The sequence below is a fragment of the Acomys minous genome, assembly GCF_964271855.1.
Source record: "Acomys minous genome assembly, chromosome: 3".
Classification (NCBI taxonomy): Eukaryota; Metazoa; Chordata; class Mammalia; order Rodentia; family Muridae; genus Acomys; species Acomys minous.
This window is the reverse complement of record NC_140485.1, coordinates 114,726,653-114,752,451: the sequence shown is the minus strand read 5'-3', so window position 1 is coordinate 114,752,451 and position 25,799 is coordinate 114,726,653. Positions and strand designations below refer to the sequence as shown.

Sequence of the window (25,799 nt, the reverse complement as noted above, 5' to 3'; positions counted from 1 at the left end):
GTAGAAAACAGTATTAGCAGTGAGGTTGGGGCAGGGCACAAAAGGGATTAGGAGCTGCTGGGATGGGTTTGTGGGAATAGCTGTGGCTCCCTGGGGAAGGATTCAGAGCATAGGTTGGAATTGCCCGCAGGGTGACGGAAGGAGACTATGGCCTGGGCCAGAAGCTGGAGAGGCAATGAGGATCAAAGGAGATCCAACCTGACATTTGGGCATGCAAAGAGCAAAGGTGTGACCCTGCTGTTGGCTGTCCTCGGCAGGCAGGACGCTGGGCGAAGTTGTCAGTGGGGTCTTCACTGAGTCAGTAAGGGAACCCTTGGCGCTTTTCTTGACAGCTCATGTTAATGTTCTTATAAACACATGTATCTGTTTTTGTCAGTTCTTTGCTCATGCTCAGCAACACAAAGCCATCCCATTTAACAATGTGATTAACACAAACCACATTGTATGCTTACTGTTCCCAGCTCATCTGGTACCGCAGTAGTTGAGCTAGTGGTCAGGCATCCACCAAAGCCCAAGCTCGGACTTCTGAGTTCCTGTTTCTCAGGGGAAGAGAGAGCGAACTGATCACAGATCTGGCTGGCAGCTGCCTGGCATGGGACTGCTGTGTCCTTTCAAACCGCCTGTTAAAGCATTTTTACACAAACTGCTTCCACTAGGGGCTAAAAGATTCTTCCTGAACTGGAAGAATAGTGTTACTTCGTCCATATGTCATGAACATTTAGAAATTATGCAACTCTGAAAGACCCAGCAGACATTCTCCAGATGACTGAGTGCTATTAAAATGGAGAAACGAAGGTCTTCAGTTCGACTGAGCTCGGTTGCAGGTGCCTACAGAAAGCTCCCCGGAAGACTGAAGAATTCCAGGGTGAGGCTGAAAGGAGAAAGCAGGAAATAGTAGGCCACAGTGAGACACTCTGGCTTTTGACTGTTAGAGTCTTGGATGATTCACTACCAATATCGGTGCCTTAAAAACAACAACAAACAAACAAACAAACAAAACAGGTGACCATCCTGGCTGCTTCATAAAACCACTCAAAGAACAGTGACATCATGTGCAAAGGCTGGGATTTAGTCAGAGTTGGGGAGTGCTCAACATTTTGTGGCTATTAACTAGAAAAATAGGGAGAGCACAGTAGTGAGTGTGTAATTTATTTAACTCACCTTGAATTAAATTATCTCAGTTTCCCTGTTCTTCGTTGCCCACGGAATAGTGCGAGTTCTGCTAGTGAAATGCGGACTTTGTGCTTACAAATAGCTCCCTGGTGTTCCGGCTTTAGTAAAAAGCCTGCATTCTTTTAGTTCTCATGGGGGTTGGGTGAACATTTGGCTTCCCCTTTCCCAGGCATCACCTCAGCTGTGTCTCCACCATGTGGAAAGCTGTGTCGGCGACCTGTACCTAATCCTGAGTTTCCCCTGTGGCAGCCTGCCACAGAGAAGACTTAAGAAAGCAGTTGGGAAAAGGAGAGACACAAAGTCCAGTCTTGAATGCTGTCTGAAGCGACCATGTTTCAGACTGGCTAGAGGGCCAAATGGAGGGACGCAGGGCTCCCTCAAGGCACCCACCATCTTTAGCTATTTATTTGTGTCATTTCTCTCAGGGTTTCCTGACCCTTCAAGGGAAAATTGTATGATCTTTCATAAAGAGAGAAGATGAGATCTAGGCATTTTATTTTAAAAATATTCCCTCCACAGTAAATAAACATAGTCACAATAAAAGAAACTCATGGCGTGCTGAAGCATTGAGCATATTAAAGAAAGTAAATTCTTGCTACTTTCTGATGAACTGCAGTTGACTCTGGATCATACGGAAGTCCTCTGACAGTGGTTGGTGAATTTGCTGTGCTTTCTTCTTTCCCTGTGTCTTTGTTGACTCCTGCTCTGTGACCTTTAGAAATTAAATGGTGCTGTGTCCACTGAGTGGTCCCCCATGGTCATCTTCGTCTCATTTGGCTATAGCAGGAAGAACTATACTTGTTTTGTCGATCAGAAGTCTGGGTTAATTCTTCATCAACTGAAAGGAAAAATATTGGTTATTTGGAGATAACTGAGTGCCTTGGACCTCTTATAGCCCATTAGAAGATACTGGCCAGCCTGCCACAGAGGCGACTGAAGAAAGTAGTTGGGAAAAGGAGAGACGCAAAGTCCGGTCTTGAAGCGACCATGTTTTTCAGACTGGCTAGAGGGCCAAATGGAGGGACACAGGGCTCCCTCAAGATACCCACCATCTTTAGCTACTTATTTGTGTCATTTCTCTCAGAAGATACCCTGCTAGTAACAGAAGACCAGGTCTCTATTACAGGATCTTAACCTCTTCTGCTTCCTTTTAAAAATCACATTAATATTTTCTCTGTGAGTACATGTGTGCAGCCATGACCATTTGATGAGATCAGAGGACAGCTTGGATTAACGTGTTCCCACCTTCCACCATTTGGGCCCCAGGGATCAATCTCAGGCCGTCAGGCTTGGTGGCAAGCATGCACCTTTCACTCTGTGGTCACTTCTAAAACACGTCCCTGGTTAGGCCGGCAGGCCACTGTATTAGCGATCATAAACATGCAAGCATCTTACTTAGCACATGTTTAGATTTTCATATTCAGTAAGCCTTCATTAAGCATGGGTGTAGGCTGGGAGTTGGAGGATACAGGAATTAGGAAAACAAGGCTTCTGTCCTTTCTCCTTTCCCAAAATACACTTGGAAATATGTCATCCTTCGACAAGTCTTTTACCTTTAAACATTAAGCTTTTAGGGTCTTTTACTGACAATTCTTTCAACTTTTCAGAGCCTATGAATTCTTTAATCTTTTAACTAAAACAGCTCTGCTAAAAAAAAAAATTAGTGGCGCCCTACTTTGATTTACTAAACCTAGTGGCATTTCCTTTCTCTGTAGCACACGCACAGCCCCTTGCCCACCCACCCCTATCACTGGCTTCCTCTCAACTGCTTGCCTTGCATACAACCTTCTCACTGCTAATATGTCTTCAACTAGTATGTCTTGTCAGTAACCAAATTTGTTTTTAACTCTGAGGTCTATTAAGGTCTAAATGTACTTTCTAGAGATGCTCCTGGTATACCACCACCACCACCAACATCACCAACAATAACAACAACAAAACCACTCTTTGTTCCCGGCAGCCACCAACATCAGTTACTAATGGCATGCTTATGAACTTGACCTTGACAATACTCTTGGTATCCACATCATACACCTGATCATACATCCTTATCATACACCTGGGAAACATTTCCTAACCGGCCTGGATGCAGGATTCCCCCATTATCATAATTAGAGAATGCTCCATATCCTTAGACGTGCCTAGGCTATGTGAGCCACAATATTTAATAGTCAGTAGTTGTCCAGCAGATGTGCCAGATAAAGTGTGTTGAGTTTGCATGTGTTAACTTGTGTGATTCTAACAGTGACATAAATTGGTCATTTCTTAATGTATGGGTAAACAGCCTGGGGCAGAGGTGGGGGGGGGGGGAGAGAAAGAAGAGAGAGACCATGGTAAAGCAGTTTTCCCCAAGATGACAGAAATGAATGGATTCAGGGTTCGATCCTGGGCTGCCTGACTTTAGAGTCTGCCCTTTCAGCCACTGGGTTACGTTGCTTTCCCACATAGATTATTTCCTATTTCAAAGATACTCCTTGGAGATGACCTCTGGCATACATTATAAACTTACTGCAATAGGAGTGATTTTCCCCCCAACTGCATAAGAAGTGTGCTAAATGAGGGGCTACAATATACATCACAGAGCTGAAAGTGGGGAGCCCAAATGAGAGACAGAAAGGAGTTAACAGAAGAGAGACAGAGGGTGAGGAAAGAAGTGTAGTGAGTCACCTAGGCAGTGACTAGCCTGTCCACCATAGGGACTCTGCAGAGAGTAAGAGAAGTGAAATAGTTACCTCTCTCTAAAAGGAGCTTGCAATTGGGCTATCATTTTAATCCCTGGAGTCTATGGAGAGAGAGAGAGAGAGAGAGAGAGAGAGAGAGAGAGAGAGAGAGAGAGAGAGAGAGAGAGAGAGAGAGAGAGAGAGAGAGAGAAAGAGAGAGAGGGGAGAGAGAGAGGAAACAGGTGGCTTAAAAAAATCTTTGTTATGGAAAATTCTGTTAGCAATAAGGATTTTTTTTTCTTGGTCTGTGGATGGTGAACCTCCCTGGCTCGGGGTAGATGTTTCTGTGGAAGAATTACCACCGTTAGAAATAATTTATATTCCTATCGATGTTAAAAGACCAACCCACCCAAAGCTTTTGCCAACATCGTTCCCTTATTTATAGATTTCCAACACTTGTCTTTGACTTGGTAGTATGTTTATTTGCCCGGTCCCAAAAAGCCAGTCCACTTGGCCGAAAGGAGCCCTGCCCAATCCACTTGGCTGATAGGAGCCCTGCCTGGTAGTGTGTGGGCTGAGAAAGCAAGCTCTGGAGTCAGGAACCCGGGCTCATCTCTTGTCTACTGCTATCCAGTCACTTAGAGTGGCGTAGTTATTCTAAGCCAATTTTAATGATACCTGTAATGACACAAGTGGTGATTTGGGGGGATTTGCAAGCCAGTGGGAGCGATGGTAGTTTGCCATTTGTTCAGAATGGGGACTGTTTGGAACGCATCTGTAGCAGCTAATTCCTGTATTTGAACCTTGCTATTACTATGAACTGTTTGGCAGCTGAGGAGGCTGAGGCCTTTTGAAGGCTGAGTGGAGACTGACTTGTTCCAGACTCAAGTGCTAATTGATTTGGCTCCAGAGTCAGGCCTGTGCCGTGCTTGGTTTTCAAAATGTTGTTTGTCTGTTTTCTAATGCACAGGTTGCTGAAGGTCACACCCTGATCGGTTGTTGGCTTTCCTTTCTCTCTAACTAAATCTTTGGACATTGAGCAGAGTCATTTTAATGAAGCGACTGCATTTGGTACTGTTGAGTATTTTAGAGCACCAATTGCTCGTGACCAGGGTGGTACCCAAGGTAGAAGTTTTGGAACATTGGAGAGAAGGAGAAATCACAACTCACACCTTAGGATACGTAAAATATCCGGCTGGCCGTGGTGGTGCACGCCATTAATCCTAGCACTCCGAAGGCAGAGGCAGGCGGATCTCTATGAGTTCGAAGCCGGCCTGGTCTACAAAGTTAGTCCAGGACAGCCAAGGCTACACAGAGAAACCTGTCTTGAAACACGCCCCCCCCCCTCCCAAAAAAATATATCCATGGCAGTGGTTGATAGAAGATTTGTCTATTTCTGGAAAGTTCTAAGACTCGGCCCTCCACCCCGAAAACAGTTCCTTAAGGCAATTGACAGGCTGGAGTGTGCATGATGTGAGAGAATTTCCTTTCTTTCTTTGTGAGAAAATCGATGTTCCCTACATGCTAGTTAAGTTTCCACGCACCATCACCTCCCAGGGTAAAGGGTGAGGATTATGCCAAGGGAAAGGATGGTATTACCTCCACTCGCTCCCACCCTATCCTCAGGTGCCTCTTTTGTCTAACAGTCTGTGAGCACACAAGCTGCCTTCTGATTTAGACATCAGACCCCAGGGTTCTGTGAACACACCAGTCAATCTGTCAATGTCCCGCTCTTCATGGAAACAAAATGTGGGAGTGATTACACTCGGCCTTAGCTCTGGGTAGAAGATTAACTATATGTCATTTACCCACATGTTTACAATTTTGCAGTGGATGGCACTAAACAACAGAGATACAAAGTGGTGATGTTTTTATCTGGGGGCCAAAGGCTCTCATTTGCCCTCTAACTGAAGAGGGCATAGTACTACACAGCCTTAGGGAAGGGACTACCATTCCTAAGCACAGGCTGTAGGTGAGACGTCCATTGTGTTTAATGAATGATGCACAGGCTTGTGCCACTGTAATAAATGGTGCTTCTGCAGGCTCCATCCTCCATATCCCCTCCCTTGCCCATAGCTTGGATATATTTCATTGAGAGGTGGAAAAGAGGTTGACATCCCTGGGGGTCTCCCTTAGGTGTTTAGAGGATTCTGCCTTGTGACAGGCCTCAGCTTTGACATTTTGAAAAAGACTTAAAGGGAAAGATTAGGGTTCAGCCTTGACTAAGTTTAAAGGCAGGATTCAGTCTTAACTTGGCCTGAGACCAAGATTATAGGCATATAGATTTACATCTCTGATGTTAGATTAATTTTTTCCCCTGAGGCTGTTTTTTCTTTTCTCTCCATTTTAAATGTAAGACTGTTTCCTCTTGAACCCAGAAATCAGTAGTGAAAGTTTGTCCCAAGTGCCTAGGAAATATGGAATATCTAGTTGTGCTGTAACTTGGTTTGCTACCAAAGCTCACAAGGAAATTTCACATACCCTACCCCCAATGTGAGGGTCTAAATTTCTAGGGCCAGATGAGGGCTTTAAGAACAGAACTGCATTCTCGGGAATGGCTCAATCAATAATGAGAGAGTTTGTGTGTGTGTCTGTGTGTGTCTCCGTGTGTGTGTGTGTGTGTGTGTGTGTGTGTGTCTGTGTGTGTGTGTCTGTGTGTGTGTGTCTGTGTGTGTCTCTGTGTGTGTGTGTTTTAAATTATTTGTGTCTGTCTTTGAGGGGCAGCGCTCTCGCTGTGTGTTGTCTTGGGACCACAGAGTCTCCATAAGCAAGTGGGACCTCACTGAATGGGGTTATTTGACCTTGGACTTTCCAGTCTTCAGAACTATAAGAAATACGTATTATTATTCTAAAAATGATCGGTCTGTGGTGTTCACAAGAGCTTAAACTACCTCAAGTTGATTCAGATATTTATGTTATGATTCCTAATGGTAGCAAAATTACAGTTATGAAGTAACTAGTATAGGGCATTTTCTTAATTAGTGATGGGGGGGATAGCCCATTTTGGGTGGTGTCACCCCTGGGCTGGTGGTCCTGGATTCCATCAAATGAAGGCTGGGCAAGCCATGGGGAGCAAGCACCTCACCATGGCCTCTGCATCAGCTCCTGCCTCCAATATTCCCCACTTTGAGTTTCTGCTTTTCCTTCCCTTAATAGGCTGTGGTGATTCAGGCTATGTAAGCCAGATAAACCCTTGCCTCCCCAAGCTAGTTTTGATGATGATGTTTCATCACAGCCATCGAAACTGTAACTAGGATAAACACTTGGTCCGCATTGCCCCTGTGCCAGTCCTCAGAGATGCCTGGCCACACACTTTCTAAATGAGAGTTGGCTTTTCCAGGATGCTCTGAAGGCGTTTGGCTGGTTTGCTTAGACTTCAGAATTACCTAGGTACTTAAATAAAACCCTGTTATACACACTTTTTTTTTTATGTTACAGATATCTTCCCAGGGCTAAGAAAAGGTGTAGAACTATGTTGTCCTCTTTTTAGAGACACTCCCAAATATCGAATGTCCCTCAGAACCATTCAATCTATTGTGAATGTTGAGCAGAAGCCACTGAGAGACTGAAATCCAGGAAGCTCTTCTGACCGTTTTGCCTTATTTCTTGAGACCCTGCACACTGGAGGTTTTTATCCTGCTAAGGAGGCAGCTGGAGGTAAAACTAAGGCTAGTGAAGAGCTTAAGTCCCTGACTGACACCCGGTGCCAGCGGAGGCCTCTGTGGCTGGCAGTGGTCACTGGCAGCAGCTGTGAGGGGCTTTCCATGTGGAAATCTTTATAGACCTGAGCAGTAAGCATGTGTGCAGGACTGAAGAAACACTTTGCCGAGAAGGTTTGGGAGTCTGAAATACCTGGGTGCGGAATTTCAGGAAGTCTGATCTTGGGGAGGGTGAGGGGTGACTGGCTTTATAAAGAAAGGGATTTATCACTCAGATCCCATAGAGCGCATTCCCTTAGTTACCCTGCATGAGAACTGTTCATAAAAGCGAGGCACAAAATGGAGGGCTGTAGCAGTGCTTCTCAACCTGTATAGGTCGTGACCCTTTTGAGGTCAATTGACCCTTCTATAGGAGTCCCCAAGGACGGCGTTGGAAAACACTGATGTTTACGTTCTGAGTCACAATGGTAGCAGGATTAAAGTTATGAAGTAGCAATGAAAATAACTGTATGGTTTGGGGTCAACACAACATGAGGAACTCTATTAAAGGGATGCAACGTCAGGAAGGTTGAGGACCTCTGAGCTACGGGGTTCTCCAGCAGGCTGTGATGGAAGCGGCATTCGGTAATGCAGCGGCCCTCTCGGAGTACCGCGTGTTCTAAGTCCCAACTGTGAGCGTCCCTGATCGTTCAGCTTCTGGCACCTGTTATCTGTGGTTTCTTAACAGCGTGCAGGAGGGCAGTGCTGGGACTTGGCATTTTTTTTTTCTTTGTAGAAGAGCGGGGAACTTTCCAACTGTTTTGTGGTGTTAACGACAGCGTCTTACGCTGTTGTAGCAAACGTCCTGCCTCCGTTTCCTGGGTACTAGTTACAGCTGTGCACAGCCATTGCCGACTTTCAGACCTGTTTTTCAGCAGTTCAATATGAAACCACCCAAATTAAGAAGCGAGTTGATTTTTAGTGGTATTACTAAAATAAACATTTAACCTTTACTACATCTAATAGTTACCGAAACCCAAATTAACATGTAGCCTCTCAAAACACAGCCCAGCTCCATTATTTCACTTGTACCAGAGCAATCTCAATCCAGGACGCAAATGCCCATTTCACATCACCGTAAGCATCTGTATTTTGTCTTTTTTTTTTTTTTTTAATACTAATATGATGGTTTTATGGGAGGTCTCTGCTATGGTCCAGTATCTAGTGTTTTCATTTCTCTTTGTTTCTTCCTTCCTTCCTTCTTTCTTTCTTTGTTTCTTTCTTTCTTTCTTTCTTTCTTTCTTTCTCACCTCCTCCCACTAAGACAGGGATTTTCTCTGTGTAACCTTGGCTGTCCTGGACTCGCTTTGTAGACCAGGCTAGCCTTGAATTCAGAGATCTGCCTGTCTCTGCCTCCTGAGTGCTAAAATTACAGATGCGCCACCATGCCAGGCTTCCTTGGGACATTTCTTAAGAAGTTCAGTGGCTGAAAAGGCATTTGTGTATGTACATGATCATGTATCTGCACATGTGTGCAGGGTCAGGCTCACGTGGGCTATGTATTATGAGACTGTCTCGACCTGCTCTGTGCCTCATTTCATTTTGATACATTCTTGAGATTTTGAAAGTTTATCTCGTCAAAGAAACTGCAGAGATAAGACTTGCAAGTTGTACAGAGGACTCAGTTTCCCAACTGGGACATCTAAATCCTTTAACCTCCCCCAGCAGTGCTCACTGTCAGTGGGACCCAAGTGTATGTGTGACTGACAGTAGTCTTACAGGGGCTTTGACGAAACGTGTGTCTGTCACATAGGGCAGGCACACCATGAACAGGGCAATGCTTGTGAATCTGTTGCCTTAAGAGATAAACAGGCAAGCCATGTGTGGTGGCACACAGGAAGCAGAGGCAGGCAGATCACTGCGAGTTCAAGGCCAGCCTGGTCTACAAAGTGAGTCCAGGACAGCCAAGGCTACACAGAGAAACCCAGTCTCAAAAAAACAAAAACAACAACAACAAAAAAAAAAACAACAACAAACAAAAAAGAGAGATTTGGTGCCTACAGGACACTGCAGTGAAGGAGTCGCTATAGCAAGCGACCAACCCTACCTACCTCACCACTTTGCCTTCATTCCTCCAGGATCTCAAGGGAGGGCTGGGGGAGAAACAGCTGTCAATCAGAAAGGTGTGTTTGTCTCTAGCTCCCCAGAGCACCTGCAGGCTTCAGTGTCTCAAGCGTGGACCCTTCCTGTGGGGCTTCCCACTCACCCGCCAGCAGTTTGATCCTGAAGTAGGCAATCAAGAGGAAGAGCAGCAAAGCCACAGGCAGGAAAATACCCAAGATGAGGAAAGGGCCAGGGAGTTCCTGCAAGAAGGTGAACAGCACAGAGCTCATGGCCTCCCACAGCTGGAGCTGGCACAGGGCTCTGTGCTCGGGACGGGCCACTTCCCCCTGGTCTGTGGTAGTCCTTTCCTGGAGTTCCGGCCTCTGCTCAGCACTCCCCCATGAGACCTGTGGTGGACTTTGCTCCAGCTTATTAGTGGGGTGACTTCTGGAGCACTGTTGGCAGGTTACTCTGTAACTCGGCTCCAGGGTGTAGAAGAACCGATGAGTTCATCTCCCAAGCTATCCTGGAGAGGAGTATTTGTCTGGCAGGAGGGTGGGATGACCCTGATAGGCTGAGATTAAGTGTCTGACTTCAAACAAATCTGCCTCCTACGATGTGCTCTTCCTATCTAGTCCCAGACTCAGAAGTTTTCCTCCATTTTCTACATTTCAGAGCTAAATATGATTTAATAGTCACTCTAATTCGCATAGTTAATGCAACAGACACTGAGGAATAGAACACACACTTCCTACATGTGCAGACTACCCTGGCTGGGTCCACTCTGATTACTTCTCTGGAGGGTGCATTGATTTATTCATTTAAGAATCATTTAGAGTGGAACCTAACCTTTGGGCTAGAAGTTGGGTATAAAGAGCAGAGGTCACAGCCCCACCCCTTTCAAGTCTAGGAAGACACAGATAATAGGCACAAGGGAGTGTGGCATGCGGCAGCAGGGCCTCTTCCTGGCTGCCATGTTCAGCTGTGGCAGCTCATATTTGGCTCTGCTGTCTGCTCACACTTGCTTTGGCCCTGAACGCAGGATGTTATGACAACTCAGGCCTTCTGGGATAAGAAAGGGCAATAAACTGAAAATGTCAAGGTTCACGCAGACTTTCATTGATCCGGCTTGTACCAGTTTAGTGGCAAATGTCCAAAGACCCTGGACTGCTAAGGCCGATTAAAAGACTAGGTTCTTAATTCAAAGGACCTCTAGAGACTTTAGAGAAGTTTGAGGGAAGTTGGCAGCCACATTGAGGGCTCCATCCATGGCTTGTGTTCACTTCCCATAGGCCACTGCTGGTGGCAGCGTCACAGAGTCCACAGTAAAGGAACCAGTACCTCCTGCCTTCATCTACTGGGACCTTGTGTGGCCAAGCTGTCAGCTTCAGCTTTGAGAGCTGCACCTTCACAAAAAAAAAAAAAATCAACTGGGGAAGGTGAGTGTGGGGATTTCCTGGCACCCTGAGGAGATGACAAAGTCAGGAGGAACACCAGTATTGAGCCTGCATTCATCAAACTTGTTTCCTTCTCTCATCCCACTCCACAGAGGGGTGTAGCCGCTATGATTCTTGCATGCTTTCTGTTGAGATGGCTCTTTGGTGCTCTATCAGCCAGGCCAAGGATGCCTATTTGTAAAGTGTCACTCTTCAAAGAACCCACATGAGCTGGAGACATGCAGGTTTGGTGTTCGGCAGCGAGCTGCCAGGACCACTGTTCTGGTTCATTCCATTCAGCAAGGCTTACCTGAATGCCTAGATTTAGCTGAGTGCTGAGAAGAGGCAAACATGAGTGTCGACACCGTTAGCCCCACATCCACACAGAAGCAAAACTCTGGGTGGCACTGGCCAGTGAGGGGACTGGACTGAGTTCCTGAAAAAGCTGAAGCAGTCAAGCCAGAAGCCTGGCAGGCTTGTGGAGGAAGGGAAAGAACTGATGGTGGCAGAAGAGAGAGAGAGAGAGAGAGAGAGAGAGAGAGAGAGAGAGAGAGAGAGAGCATGTGAGGAGTTGAAGCTGGGGAAACCAAGTCTCAAAACTTACCGACGCTTGAGAGTCCTGCTCAGGATAGTGCTATTTGGACGAGGGAGGTCCACTGAAGGTCTTTGATCGTAGGCTTGCACGGACTTAGGAAGTATTTGGCAACCCTTTAAAGAATTGATGGAGAGCTGCCAATAGGTTAGTATGTCACAGCATGGAAAATCAGAATGCAACGGATCTGAGCTTGAAGACAGCAGAGGGGAGGAGGGGGGCGGGGACGGAGAGATAAGGACAGTCTTCAGTAAAAAACTGGGTGAGTAGAGCTAGATTGCGGCACCTCTAACAATCATGGTACCTACTCTATGTCTGGCTGGACACAAACAGTTGGTGTTTATGACCTTTTCATTTTCATGGCGAGCGGATAAAGAAGAACTTCACTGTACAGAAGAAGAAATGAAGGCACAAGCCTTGCCTATGACACATCTCTGATAAATGCCAAAGCTGGGCTTTCCAGCCATAGAACATGCTCTCATCCATAAGGTCATGTCTGCCTCACAGGATGGTGGTGCCCAGGAGATGGTGGTGCTATAAACTTAGTCCCGGCTCAAGGTCCGGTGGCAGGTTTGGGTGGGGAAGCTACTCAGAGTTGTGTGGGTGCTATATTCTCAGTGGTCAAGAGTGGGGTCAATGGGGACCAGGTATAATAAATATGGGGTTCAAGTCAGAGGACAAAACTCAAAATTTGCCACCGTGAGAGCAGCACATTCTTCACCAGGCTTCTCGCCATTGAGGAAAAGCTATTATTCTAACTAGAAAAATGCTTTCTTGGTGGTTAAACTGTCTTGTTGGTTCCCATGAAGGCTCTCTCTGTCGACTTATATGATAAAAGGCACAAACAGTTTACAGAAGCTGATATTCAGGATAAAATCCCTGACCACAGTCATACTGTCTCCTATGGTGGACTCTTAGTGACAGCTGGCCAAGACGCTGCATAGCTAACTCTGACCTTTGGAAGCAAGTGCCAAAGCCACCAGTCTCCTGATTGGGACTCTCTCTGAGTTTGAGCCATGGAGAGTGACTCACAGCAATGACATGCTGGGGACATGCAAGGGGAGTTCTCAAGTTCGTCAGCAGAAGGTGCCAGAGCGCTGTGGACTGTTTTCTAGAACATCAGTTGTGTAAGGCCACATAGCCAGTTCTAACAGCAGGAGCAGTGACGCTAGCAAACATCCGGTGAAGTGGCTCAGTCTCGTTATAGTTTGTTGAAGTGGAAATTCTCTCACAGTGTCAGTGCTAAGTCAGCTTGTCCAAGTAGGAGAGCCTGTACTTCTTTCTCTTGCCCTTGTTAACTGGCCCTCTGAACTTTGCTATTAGCCCATGCCAATTAAAGTCATGTCTCTCGATGGCACTCCCGCGTCACCTACAAAATTAAGGACTCAAGTAAGGAGCTTGTTAGGCTACAGGTGATAGAGTGATTGCTGCCTTTTGGACTTGGACAAAAGCCCCACAGCCCTTCGTCATTCACAAACATTTACCCTGGGTTCGGCATGTGTTTCAGAAGCACTAGTTTGGCCACTGGGAACATTTAAGGACAAGACAAAGTCCCCGTCCATGCTGTACATTGCAGCAGACTAACAGGCAGCAAACAGCAGACGATAGCTCGATAGCCACTGGCTCTCAAGTACTAATCTAGGCCCTGCTCGGACAGGGTAACTTGTTTCATTCTTATTACAGTGCTTTTGAAGGAGAATGTGTGTATGTGTACACCGTGTGTGTGTGTGTGGGGGGGTGGATACCCATGTACCCATGCCTGACCATGTGTATTGATGTGTGTGGAGGCCAGAGATCAACCATGGGTGGTGTTCCTGATGAACCATTCACCTCAGTTTATCTATCTATTATCTATCTATCTACCTATCTATCTATTATCTATATAAGTCTATGTATATATCATCTATTTATATATCTATCATCTATCTCTATTATCTGTCTGTCTTTCTATCTATCTATCTATCTATCTATCTATCTATCTATCTATCTCCCACTGTCCTGTAATGCACTAATTAAGATAGGCTGGCTGGCCATCCAATCCCAGAAATCCACTCTGCCTTCCTAGCTCTGGGATTATAAGCATATACTACCACATCGAGATTTTAAAAAAATGGGCTCAAGTGACTGAACTCAGGTTTTCACGTTTACACAGCAAGCGCCTTTTCAACCAAGCCACCCCCCCACCCCCAGTCCCTGAATAACTATACATTTCTATCACTGCCATTTTAGAGATAGAGAAATGCATTGAGTTTTCATAATGAGGATTGCATCGTGTGGAAGAAGCAGTCTGGATTTGAACCCATAACCCAAATAGTAACCCTCCATAGTCTGCTGCCTCTTAAGCTCCTGGAGAAATACATATATAACGTTGAGTAGTATATTTTCCTGCACTAGGAGATGAAAGAAAACTGATGACTGCTGTATTTGGATAGAGAAGGTGTATTGACATGGACCATTTTCAGGATAGGGTGTGCCTAGAACTCGTCCAAGAGTCACACACAAGCAGGAGCTCCTAGGCTCCCCTCCTCCCTAGCTGGTGCCTGCTTGTCTCAGCACTATCAGAGCTGAAATGTTGCATGACTGATCCCACAACCAGAAAGAAGACAGGGCCACAGCCCTGGGGTATTCATCAGACGCAGATCTCTGCTCTGAACCATTAGGGTGGGAACCTTGGCAGCTTAATAAGGGTTTTAGTGCTGTGAAGAGACACCATGACCAAAGCAACTCTTCTAAAGGAAAACATTCAACTGGGGCTGCCTTACAGGTTCAGAGGTTTAGTCCATTATCTTCATGGTGGGAAGCATGGCAGCATGCAGGCGGACTTGGTGCAGGCGGACTTGGTGCAGGCGGAGCTGAGAGTTCTACATCTTCTTCTGCAGGTAGCAGAAGGGGACTGTGTCCAATACCGGATGGAGATTGAGCATATATATGACTTCAAAGCCTGCTTCCAGTGACAGGCTTCCTAGAACAAGTCACACCTACTCCAAAAAAAGCCACACCTACTCCAACAAGACAACACCCACTCCAAGGCCTCACCCACTCCAAGGCCACACCCACTCCAAGGCCACACCCACTCCAAGGCCACACCCACTCCAAGGCCTCACCCACTCCAAGGCCACACCCACTCCAAGGCCTCACCCACTCCAAGGCCACACCCACTCCAAGGCCTCACCCACTCCAAGGCCTCACCCACTCCAAGGCCTCACCCACTCCAAGGCCACACCCACTCCAAGGCCTCACCCACTCCAAGGCCACACTCACCCCAAGGCCTGACCCACTCCAAGGCCACACCTACTCCAAGGCCACACCTCCTAAAGTGTCACTCCCTGTGGCCAGGCATTCTAACTCCTGAGTCTATGGGGGCCACTCGTATTCAAACCATCACACTTGCGGTGGCGGCTATGCAAGTCAAGTGTGAAGACTGTGGCAGCTCTCATGCTACAATAGTGAGTGCATCTTCGTAGGACGCTTTATAGATCCCAAACTACTGGATCACACATACTCACACCAACATATACAGTGAACAGGATGGTCCTGGACAAACAGCATAAAGACTTTTCACCGGATAGGATGTGAGCCTGAGAAAATAACATTCTGATATGCAAAGCCATCATAAGGTCTTAGTAGGAAAATGCTTTACACTTCTTGTCTTTTTTAAAGGAAAACAAACCAGCTGAGACAGATAGTTTAAGCTAAAGTTTATTTAGCAAAGCAGAGTACAGCATAGTGAGTTCTGGCTTTTCGTTTGTTTCTTTTGTTTTGTTTTATCATAAGGATAAGAGCTCACTGTGTAGCACTGTCCGGCTTGGAACTTGCTAAGTACCCTTGGCTGGGCCTTGAACCCACCCTATAGACTACACTGGCCTCAAACCCACAAAAATCTGCCTGCCTCTGCCTCCTGGGTGCTGGGATTAGAGGCCTGCACCACTGTGCTAACTCACATCTATTTTAATGTTTAATGATGTGTGTGTCCATGTGTGTCTTCATGGGGATACATGTACATGCATGCAAGTACCCACAGAGGCTAGAAGGGGGCATTGGTTCTGCTGGAGCTTCCTGATGTGAGCCCTGGGGACTGACCTCAGAGCGGCGGAAGAGTAGTGTGTCCTCTTTACCACTGAGCTGTCTCTTCACCCCCGTGTTGTGGATTTTAAGGAATTTTTAAATGAATTTTTATAAGCTGGGTGGCATATCTATTAGATTAATGCGACCCTGTTTTTTTTTTTAATCTCAAATCATGGTGGAGTGGCAGCGGTAGAAATATGGGATTTCCAGTAAACTTTATTTTATACATATTTCCAAGAGTCTACTTGATTTTTTTACACATAAACCTTCCTCTTAGGGTATTTCTTTCGAAGATCCTCTTGAAAAAGCCATGGAGGGCAGAACACACATCATAGCACAAGTGCAAATGATTGCAATGGAGCCAAGCCTTTGGGGGGATGCAATTAGCTTCTGCTGTATGGGCAAGACTCTAAGCACAGCTTCAAAGGTGTTTAACTATAAGGGGTCAGGAGACACAGCCACCAAGATAGAGCGGCAGGTGCCCTGGGTCCCTCATGTCCACTTCCTTGCCAACTCAGTAATAAAAGTTCAGTGGAGTGCTATAAGAGTCGAAGAACACAGCTAGGAGAGCTCAATGCAATACACAACAATTTAAAAATAAACTTAATTCCTTTCTTAGATTAATTCTGTATGGTTTTCAAGATTATTGATTCTATAAAACTTTAAATGTAATGAAAAGGAAATTCCCTAGGGAAAGCTGGAAAAATGCTGAAAGACTGGCAGAGGCCCTCAGGATATAAAAAGAATTACTGGCTTGTTGCATTTTTTTTTTTTACATTGTAATTTGGGGACCTGGAAAGATGGCCCAGTGGTTAAGAGCCCTTGGGTTTGATTCGCTGCCCCCACACTGAGGTGCAAAACCATCTATTAAGTCCAATTCTAGGGCATTCAGTGCCCTCCCTGGCTTCCGGAGGCATCACACATGCCAATAGTATATAGCCATGCATTCCAGAAAACACCCATGTACACAGAGCAAAATAAAAAATAATAAAAATGTGTAATTTGAAGTTAGATATACTAACACATACCACCGTAAATCTCTGGGAGCTGAGGCAAGAAGATCAGGAGTTTCGGCTCAGCCTGAACTGCATGCTGAATTCCCGTCTCAAGAAGACCGAACCTAAGGAAATAAAATAATAATTTGTTGTTTCCTGGTCTAGGCAAGTATTCACTTTTGCTTCTGCGATTTTGTTTTATAATCCTGTTTCCTCTTTAAAAACAAACAAACAAACAAAAACTCTGCCCTCAAATGTATATACACTTCAAAATATCCACAAGCTGGGTCTGTTACAGTTAAAACAATATTGCTTGAGGAGTAAATCCTGGTAGAAATACCCAAGGACCTTGCAGCTCATTTTGTGAACTCCAAATTTGCTAATTTTGCTTCCTTTTTATTTTGACTCTGGGAGGATGCTGACCTCCTCTAATTGGTCTCTCTGGCTTCTCAGAGCTTGTAGGACTCATTTTAATATAGTACACCCCGTCAGGGGACTCCCCAGCAACGACGTCCATGTCAAAGGGGAGGGGCGACCACATACCAGAGCCCCCATGGCATGTGTCAGAGAGAAGCTTCGCCAGAGAGAGAAGTAAATCTAATTCAGGTACCATCAACTATTTGGCATCTTAGTTTTTAGCTCAGAGATATGATGGTTAATTTTCACTGTTGCCTGGATTTAGAATCACTTAGGGAACCGCCAAGGCCTGTGCGGCATGGCTGTGTCTGTGGGGACATTTCTGGAGGGCATTAACCAAGGGGAGAAAATCCACTCTGCAGGTGGCTGCACCCTCCCATGGGGCGGGAGCTTTGATGGAACAAACTAGGGAAGGACAAGGCTGGCTGAGCCTGACAGGGTCCACCCTGCTCTCTGACCTGCCGGAAGTGGTCTGTTGGTTTCTCTACTCTCCTGGCTGTGGAGGACTGACATCTTCCAGGCTGTGAGCCAAGAGCACTCTTCCTCACCTGAAGCTGTCCCCTGTCAGACGTTCTATCACAGCAACAAGAAAGGTAAATGATACAAGGATCAGCCTTTCCTTCAATACTGTGTTATTCCTAAATACACACCACAGGTTAACTCAATGTGATGCCTTTGTGTATAATCAGAAACACAAATCAAAATGTGTCTTTGCACAGACAGAATCTTATTTCTCGTTGCTCTGAGATAAAAAAAAAATTCTTGGTGCATTTATAATACTCCCCCAGTGTTCCCACGGAGCTCAGTTAGGTCCAAGTGTTTGTGAATGACCCACATCTGACTACCGGCTTTCTTGAGCAGCGCTCTGTCCCACCGCTGCCGTTCTAGCCACAATGTAGGCTTCCTCTCTCATTAGCAGCGGAAGTATAATGTGAAACTTTGTATTAATCCCAGGGGTAACCTACCAGGCCATCTCCAGAAGTTTGCCAAAGTAGTAACAGAAAAATAACAGCTGTTTATCTAAAGAAAGTAGGAGCCCACTTGTATTGCTCCTGGAGGCAACAGGGAGATGAACGCGTGCTGTCAGTTGTTCAGGTTTAATTTGACTTATGCTAAAATAGCATCAGTATCTCCTCTCGCCATCCATTCCCCTTGAATGCTGATTAATTTACTCTCTTTTCACCCTGAATGCTGCCAGGCAGTAATGAGTTGTAGCCATCTGGAAGTCCTATTTTATCTTCCCCAGTCGCCTAAAAAGCTGCAGAAACACAGACACTCTTTTCACCAGCATCCATCCGGCTTCTCAGAGTTCCTGGTCCTCCTCTCCGGCGGGGAATGGCGGGCAGATGTCTGTCCAGACCCTGGATTCCTGAGCCAGCTCCCAGGTTTGTGAATTGGAAGTGATGACTAAGAGTGTCTGGGTGTCAGGTTTAACAGTTCGACTGTAGAAAAAGAGTTTTGCAAAGTACGGCCACTTCTAGAAAGTGGTATTTATAGATGTACATTAACAGAAAGCACACACAGACAAAAGCTCTTAAAGGCACATAAAACAGCATTGCTAATATTGCATTAACCCTTAAGTCATGAAACCATCTAATAATTGCAGTATTTTCCCCCATAATACTCTCAGAATACTTAAACGTATTGCCCCATATAATAATAATAATAATAATAATAATAATAATAATAATAATAATAATAATCCTCATAAAGTCAACTTTATTGAGGTATAGTTTCCATACAGTAAAACACACACATTTGTTTGTCTCCTTTTGAGCTCGGCACATTTATATACTCATAAAATCACCGCCCAAATGAAGGTAGCATGCGTTTCTCATGCCCCTCACATCGTTCCTGTGTCTTCCCCACCACCACCACCATCAGGATAATGACAACATCCCATCAACAAATCTGTCCATTGTACAATGGCCTGTGGAGGTGCTGTATCTGCTCACAGCCCTGGATGGTCTTTGATTTCCTGCTACCCTAAGCACTGTGGATAGATATTTGTGTGGTCATGTGTTCTAATTTTTCCTGAGCAAATACCTAGTAGTGGAACTGCTAGCCTTATGAGAAATGGCCAAATGGCTTTCCAAAATGACTCTTCAATTAACAGTCTCACCGGCAAGGCGTGAGGCTTTCCACTTGCTCTCTGACCTGGTATTTGATATCCTCATCTTTTAAAGATTATATCTGTGCTGAAATATGTAATGGCTTGTCACCCTATTTCTAGCTTGAATGTCCCATCATTTAACAATAGTTTTTATTAGCTTTTAGGCACATTGCAAGGTCAATAGATCTAATGGATGCTACTAAAAAGGTAGTCTGTTATACTCATTGTTCATTGTACGTTAGACTGTGGATCCCAACCACCTCCTGTACATGCTCTGGATTACTCATTTGCTATAATCTTAGGTACTTAACTAGCCTGAAGGACCAGTCCTTCTCAAGTCAGCAAGGACCCAACTTATCAAACCATCAGCCAGACAGAACACTCAATGAGTAGTAGCCATCTGTTATGTGTGGTCTGGTCATTCGTAGAATTCCTCCTGTAAAGTATTCAAATGTTTTGTCCATCTTTTCCCCTGTGTTTTCTTCTTGAGTTTGGGCAATTATATTCTTATTTATTCTGGATACAAATTTCTTGTCAGATATTTGCTTTGAACATAATCTCTACTATTCATTAGTGTGTTTTTTCATTTTATTAATAATGTGTTTCAAACAGGTTTTAAATTTTGATGAAGTAACATTTATCAGCTTTCTTTTATAGATAATGTTCTGTATATTTTAAATAGGAAACATTTGTCTAACCATTTATCATACAGATCTTTTATTTGTTAGATGTATAATGGTATTAAACATTACAATAAACTTTGTGATCCTTTTTATGTTAGAATTTTGCATTGCCCGAGTCAAGGCCCAATTCCCCACCCTACACAGTAACATTAGTTGAAAAGAAAGGGCTCCTTTTCCATACTGAATCAAATTAGAGTTTTCATGTCACTGGAAACCAGTTCATTTATATGTGGATTGATTTCTGAATTTTGTATTCTAATCTACAATGCCACATTCTCTTTATTTCTGTAGCTTAAGAGCAAGCCTTGAAAGCAAGAATGTAAGTCACACGACTTTGAATTCTTTGAGTACTTAGATTCTTGTTCCCTTTAAATTGGTTTTACAATGAGATTTCCGAAACAAGAATGGTGATTGGGGTTTTGGTTGCGTTCCTGTTAAATCTACAGGTCACTTTGGAGAGAGTGGAACTCTTACTTCTGTTGAGTGTCTCATCCATGTAGTTTGTGTTTCTGTATTATTAGACATTTACATTTTCTGTAGGTTTTTGTAGCTTTTAGATTACACATATTTTATTTATTGTTGTTTTATGCTGTTAAAATTGAATTTAAAAAATTTTGGGCTGGAGAGATGGCTCAGAGGTTAAGAGCACTGGTTGTTCTTCCAAAGGTCTTCGGTTTAATTCCCAGCAACCACATGGTACCTCACAACCATCTACAGTGAGATCTGCTGTCCTCTTCTGGCCTGCTGGCACATATACAGGCAGAACACTGTATAAATAATAAATAAATAAATCTTTTAAATTTTTTTCAATTTTCAGTTATCTACTGCTAATCTATAGATAAACAATAAATTTTATTTCCTTTATATTTGAGATTATAATATGATTATATTATTTCCCCCTTCCCTTTCTCCCTCTAAAACTTCTCATATACCTCTCATCACTCTCTTTCAAATTCATGGCCTCTTTTTTCATTAATTGTTGCTGCATGCATATATGTATATGTGTGTGTGTATATACATATATATTCCTAAATATAACCTGATCAGACTGTATAATGTTACTCATGTGTATATTTTCAGAGCTGACCATCTGGTATTGGATAACCAATTAGTGTGGTCTTCCCCAGAGAAGACTGTTTCTTCCACTCTCAGCACTCCTTAGCTGCTGTAACGATTTGTGTAGGTTGAGGCCTCGTGGGCTTTGCCCTGGCTGATCTGGCATGTCTGCTGGTGTCATTCTTGCTCAGCTCACGTATAGGCCGACTTGTTGGTGACTGTATGTGGGTCGCTCCTGACATTATTTGGAGACACAGTCTCGCAGCACACTCCCTGATCCCCTGGCAAAATGGTTTTGTGTGTGAGTGTGAATGAGCACGTCCCAAGGCACACTTGCGGAAGTGAGAGGACAATGCTGGGGGGCGGGGGGCGTTCAGGTCTCTTGTTGTACCTTGTTTAATAGGTAGGGTCTCTCTTGTTATTTCTGCCATTATGCTGCATTGAGTCTGAGCTTCCTGCCAGTTCTCCTGCGCCTATAGTCTGTCTTGTGGTATAAGAGCTGGGACGACAGGGGTGAGCTGTGGTGGTGTGAGAGCTGGGACGACAGGGGTGAGCTGTGGTGGTGTGAGAGCTGGGACGACAGGGGTGAGCTGTGGTGGTGTGAGAGCTGGGACGACAGGGGTGAGCTGTGGTGGTGTGAGAGCTGGGACAACAGGGGTGAGCTGTGGCATTTTGCTGTTTTATAAAGGTTCTGGGGACTAAACTCTGGTTGCCGATGTTGTGCAGCAAGCATTTTTCCTATTGTGTCATCTTGCTGGTCCATAATTTTTTTTGTAAAAAATGGTAGTTTTGTATCTTGAGACCTTTATAAACATACATGTTGGGTTTTTTTTTAAGTTAATGTTTTGGTTAGCATAGAAGTAAATGTGTTTCTTTGTGATAATCTCATACATGTGCATATACACACATGCACATACATATATACATATATGTATACATACTCACTCCCACACACACTTTGTTCTCGTTCAACACTCCCCTCACTGGACTTTCTTATTCTCCCTCTCCTCCTTGCTGGTCACTCTACTTCCCACAAATAGTGCTTGCTTCTGGTATGTATTGTCTATGTATCTTTAAAAAAAAAGATTTATTTATTCATTATTTATGCAGTGTTCTGCCTGCATGGGTACCTACACATCAAAAGAGGGCACCAGATCTCATTAGAGATGGTTGTGAGTCACCATGTGGTTGCTGGGAATTGAACTCAGGACCTTTGGAAGAGCAGCCAGTGCTCTTACCCTCTGCGCCATCGCTTCAGCCCCTATGCATTTATTTTCTATGTATGTGTGCATGCATGTATGCATATATACATCTATCATCTATCTGTATGTCTATTATCTATTATCTGTCTATTTGTCTATCATCTGTCTGTCATCTATCTATCACCTACCTATCTGTCTATTTATCTATCTATCATGTCTGACTCTCTGTCTACCTATCATTTATTTATCTTTCATTACCTTCTCTTGTTACCACCTCCCCTTTTACATATCTTCCATACTTTCTCATAATTTTATGCTTCCATGTTTATGTGTGTACTTAAATCTATGTTCCATAAATAAGAAAAACACGACATTTGCCTCTGAGTCTGGCTTACTTTATTTAACAATAATCCTCAGTTCTGTTCATGTTCCTGAAAAGGTCATGGTTTCACTTCTACTTATAGCTGAATAAAATCTATTGTGTATATACATCGTGTTTTCTTCGTCCACTTCTCTGTTGTAGACATCTAGGTTGGTTCCTTATCTTGGCTATTTAATGTGTACAGCGACAATAATGGATGTATATGTATCCCTGTTGTTTGTTTGTTTTTTAGTTTTTCGAGACAGGGTTTCTCTGTGTAGCCTTGGCTGTCCTGGACTTGCTTTGTAGACCAGGCTGGCCTCGAACTCACAGTAATCTACCTGCCTCTGCCTCCCAAGTGCTGGGATTAAAGGCGTGCGCCACCACCGCCCGGTAAGTATCCCTATTGTACATTGACTTTGAATCCCTTGGGTCCGTACTCAGGAGTGGTGTATCTAGACCACATGGTGGTCTTTTACTTTCTTGGGGGAGTCCTTATATTGTTTCCACCATAACTGTTGTCTTCCTACCACCGCTGTGTAGGAGTTTTTCTTCCTCCACATCCTTGCTAATATTTGTTATTGTAAGTTTTCTTGCCAGTAGGCAGAATCAGCTAGCCTTGTCAGTTTACCGTGTGTGCCACACAGATTCCATTTGCTGGATGTGCTGTGGTGGAAAAGCACTGAGATTTGAGGTTTCTGTCATTTCTCTAACTTTTGTTTCTAGCTCAAATGTCTCCAAACCGTTCTCTGACAACCTGGGGACTTCCTTCCCCCTCCCCCACCCCCAACTATTTTGTTTCATGGCACATGCACTTCTATGACAGAAATATTAGAGTTTTAAAACACGTTTCTACCCAAGCTTTTCATCCTTGTCTAATTCCCCTTTGTTCTCTTTATTACCAAATTGAGTACTTCTAATTATCAATATCTGTATAGATACATAATACACTTTTACAGGCTGTTTTTGAAGGCAGCTTTGCTCAGTGCTGTACTACTAACGCTAGGAAGGCCATTTTGGAACTTAATATTTAAATTGAGAGCTGTCAAGTTATAGCACAGACTGCCTTTTAACTTTGTGTCCCAGACAATGCCACAGAATTTAATATTTAAAAGTTATCTGTAGGCAAAAGTATTTTCTATCATATGGAAAATATATTCTGTTAAAGAATGTTTTCAGATTTTTCTGTAAGTCAGTTGGATGGAGGAGATAACGCAGACTCTATGTTTTGCATTTAATTATTTATGGTAGTACTTGAAAGCATTTCATGTTCCTAATCATTTTCACACTTGATTTTGCTCTTTAGAGAAAAGAATTTTATTTTTTCTTTTTTACCTTTAGGCACGTACATTTTAGAAATAGAATGCCTTGTTTATGATGGTTTTACTGGTTATACTATTTTAGCTTTGGAACCCAGAGATCTTACTAGGTTTATATTATTTTCCCACAGAAATAAATAAACAGATTGGATGGAAAAAATGAATTATGAGAGGGGCAGCATGAAACAGAATTTTAAATGATAATTGCTATTATTGTCTGCTTAAGAAATTCTGCCACATAATGCATAGTTTCATAAATTTTTGATTGTTTTAATATTAGCATGGCTAGATTTGAATGGATCTAATATATACACACACAGAAGACACTTTGTTAACATCACCAGCATTCAAATTCTTCCCAAGTAAAAGCGGAACATTTTTCTAGGCTGGGCTTTGTAAGACCGCTATAGAAACTGTGGCCCCTAACCTTACTGGGTAAAGTGAGAAAGCAATAGTAGAAGTAAAACCAAAACAGTCACAATGTTGTAAAAATTAATAGCACATTTACAAATGAACAGTGCATCAAAAACAAAACAAAACAAAAAACACCAAAAAACCAACCAAACAAACAAACAAAAAAACCCAACAACCAGCAAGAGAAATTAGAAAACACCAAGAGATAAGAAAAAAATGAAAATAGTATATACCAAAACTTAGGGGATTTGTAGCTGTAAACACACTAAAGACCAGGAAATGGCCCAGGACAATGTCCTAACAATAACACAGGAGAGGAATCAGGCAAACTCAACGTGAACAGGAGGAAGAAAACAATAAAGAGTAAAACAGTGATCAGCAAACAGAGAAAGGGTTGAGAAATCAATAAAATAGAAACTTGATTATTTAGAAAACAAAAATATTGATAAAATTATTGCTGGATGGGCTTTAAAAATAGAAAGTCTTGAGTTATTAAAATAAAGGATGAGCTGGGAGGGTGGCAGTGGTACACTTTACTTAGATTATTTGAGATGTTCATATGCCATTGTCCACAGTGCTTTCTTACAGCTTTTTCTTGTTGTTTCTATAGAAAAAGCAGTGAAATCCCACCTGTTCTCTTTATTTCTAGTCAGTGTAGTGTTGGAGGTACTAGATAGAGCAAGTACGGCTGAAAAAGAAACAAAATGCATCTCAATTTGAGAAGAAGAATCAAAGTAACCTCAGTTCGCAGACACTGTGACAGGACGCGGAGAAAAGCCTGGCCATGTCACAAACAGCCCCCCAGGCTACTGCATGAATTCACTAAAGTCACAGGCTGCAAGGCCAATACTGGAAAATCTGTTTGGTTTTGTATATTGTTCTTGACCTTAAAAAAAAAAACGAATTATGAGAACAACCCCATTTATTCCCATTGAAAAAAAATAAATTATCTAAAAATGAATCTAACCAAGGAGATGAAATTTTTACACATTAAAAGCTGCGAGCCAGTGAAGGATGAAATTAAGACACAGATAAGCAGAAAGGGGTGTGATGTCAAGACTGGAAGAGTGTGCACTGTCAGAGTGGCCACACCATCTAAAGTCATCAGTAAACTTAAAATAATTACTGGGAAAAATCTAAAGGCATGTTTGTTATAGAAATAGTTAAAAGTAATACTAGCATTTGGATGAAAAAAAAAAAATCCCAAATAGCTAAAGCAATCGTGAAAAAAAGCAAACTGAACGTACAAACTTCCAAAACAATGTATTCCTGATGTAAGAACACACAGAAAACTGAATAGAAGAGAGACCCTGGGACGGACACACACACACACGTGTTCACACACACGTGTTCACACACACACACGTGTTCACACACACGTGTTCGCACACACACATACACACACACACACGAGTTCACACACACACACACACACACACACACACGCAATTCGGTGACCTAATTTTATCAAGTCACTAAGACTTCATGGTATAAAGTATTTCAGAGGCTTCATTTCGGAGATACATAAAGAACTCCCTGAATAGAAGAGAAAAATAAAAATATTTCAAAATG

General features: G+C 43.5%; 1 protein-coding gene across 1 annotated transcript; it reads right to left on the bottom strand.

Moving 5' to 3' along the window:
- Positions 1-1,651: 1,651 nt before the first annotated feature.
- SMLR1 (small leucine rich protein 1) lies at positions 1,652-9,980 on the bottom strand. Its single transcript, XM_084775458.1, has 2 exons — positions 9,738-9,980; positions 1,652-2,011 (listed from the first exon to the last, which is right to left on the bottom strand). Exons 1-2 carry the CDS (start codon positions 9,862-9,864, stop codon positions 1,932-1,934), a joined length of 207 nt encoding a protein of 68 aa, XP_084631584.1. The 5' UTR covers positions 9,865-9,980; the 3' UTR covers positions 1,652-1,931.
- Positions 9,981-25,799: the final 15,819 nt, after the last annotated feature.

What these genes read in the sequence shown, in the direction of transcription:
- SMLR1 (XM_084775458.1), bottom strand. Translation starts at nt 9,864, where the DNA reads ATGAGCTCTGTGCTGTTCACCTTCTTGCAGGAACTCCCTGGCCCTTTC. An exon ending in CAGGATCAAACTGCTGGCGG is followed by an intron (nt 2,012 to 9,737) that starts GTGAGTGGGAAG and finishes TTTTCCTTTCAG; the next exon opens with TTGATGAAGAATTAACCCAG.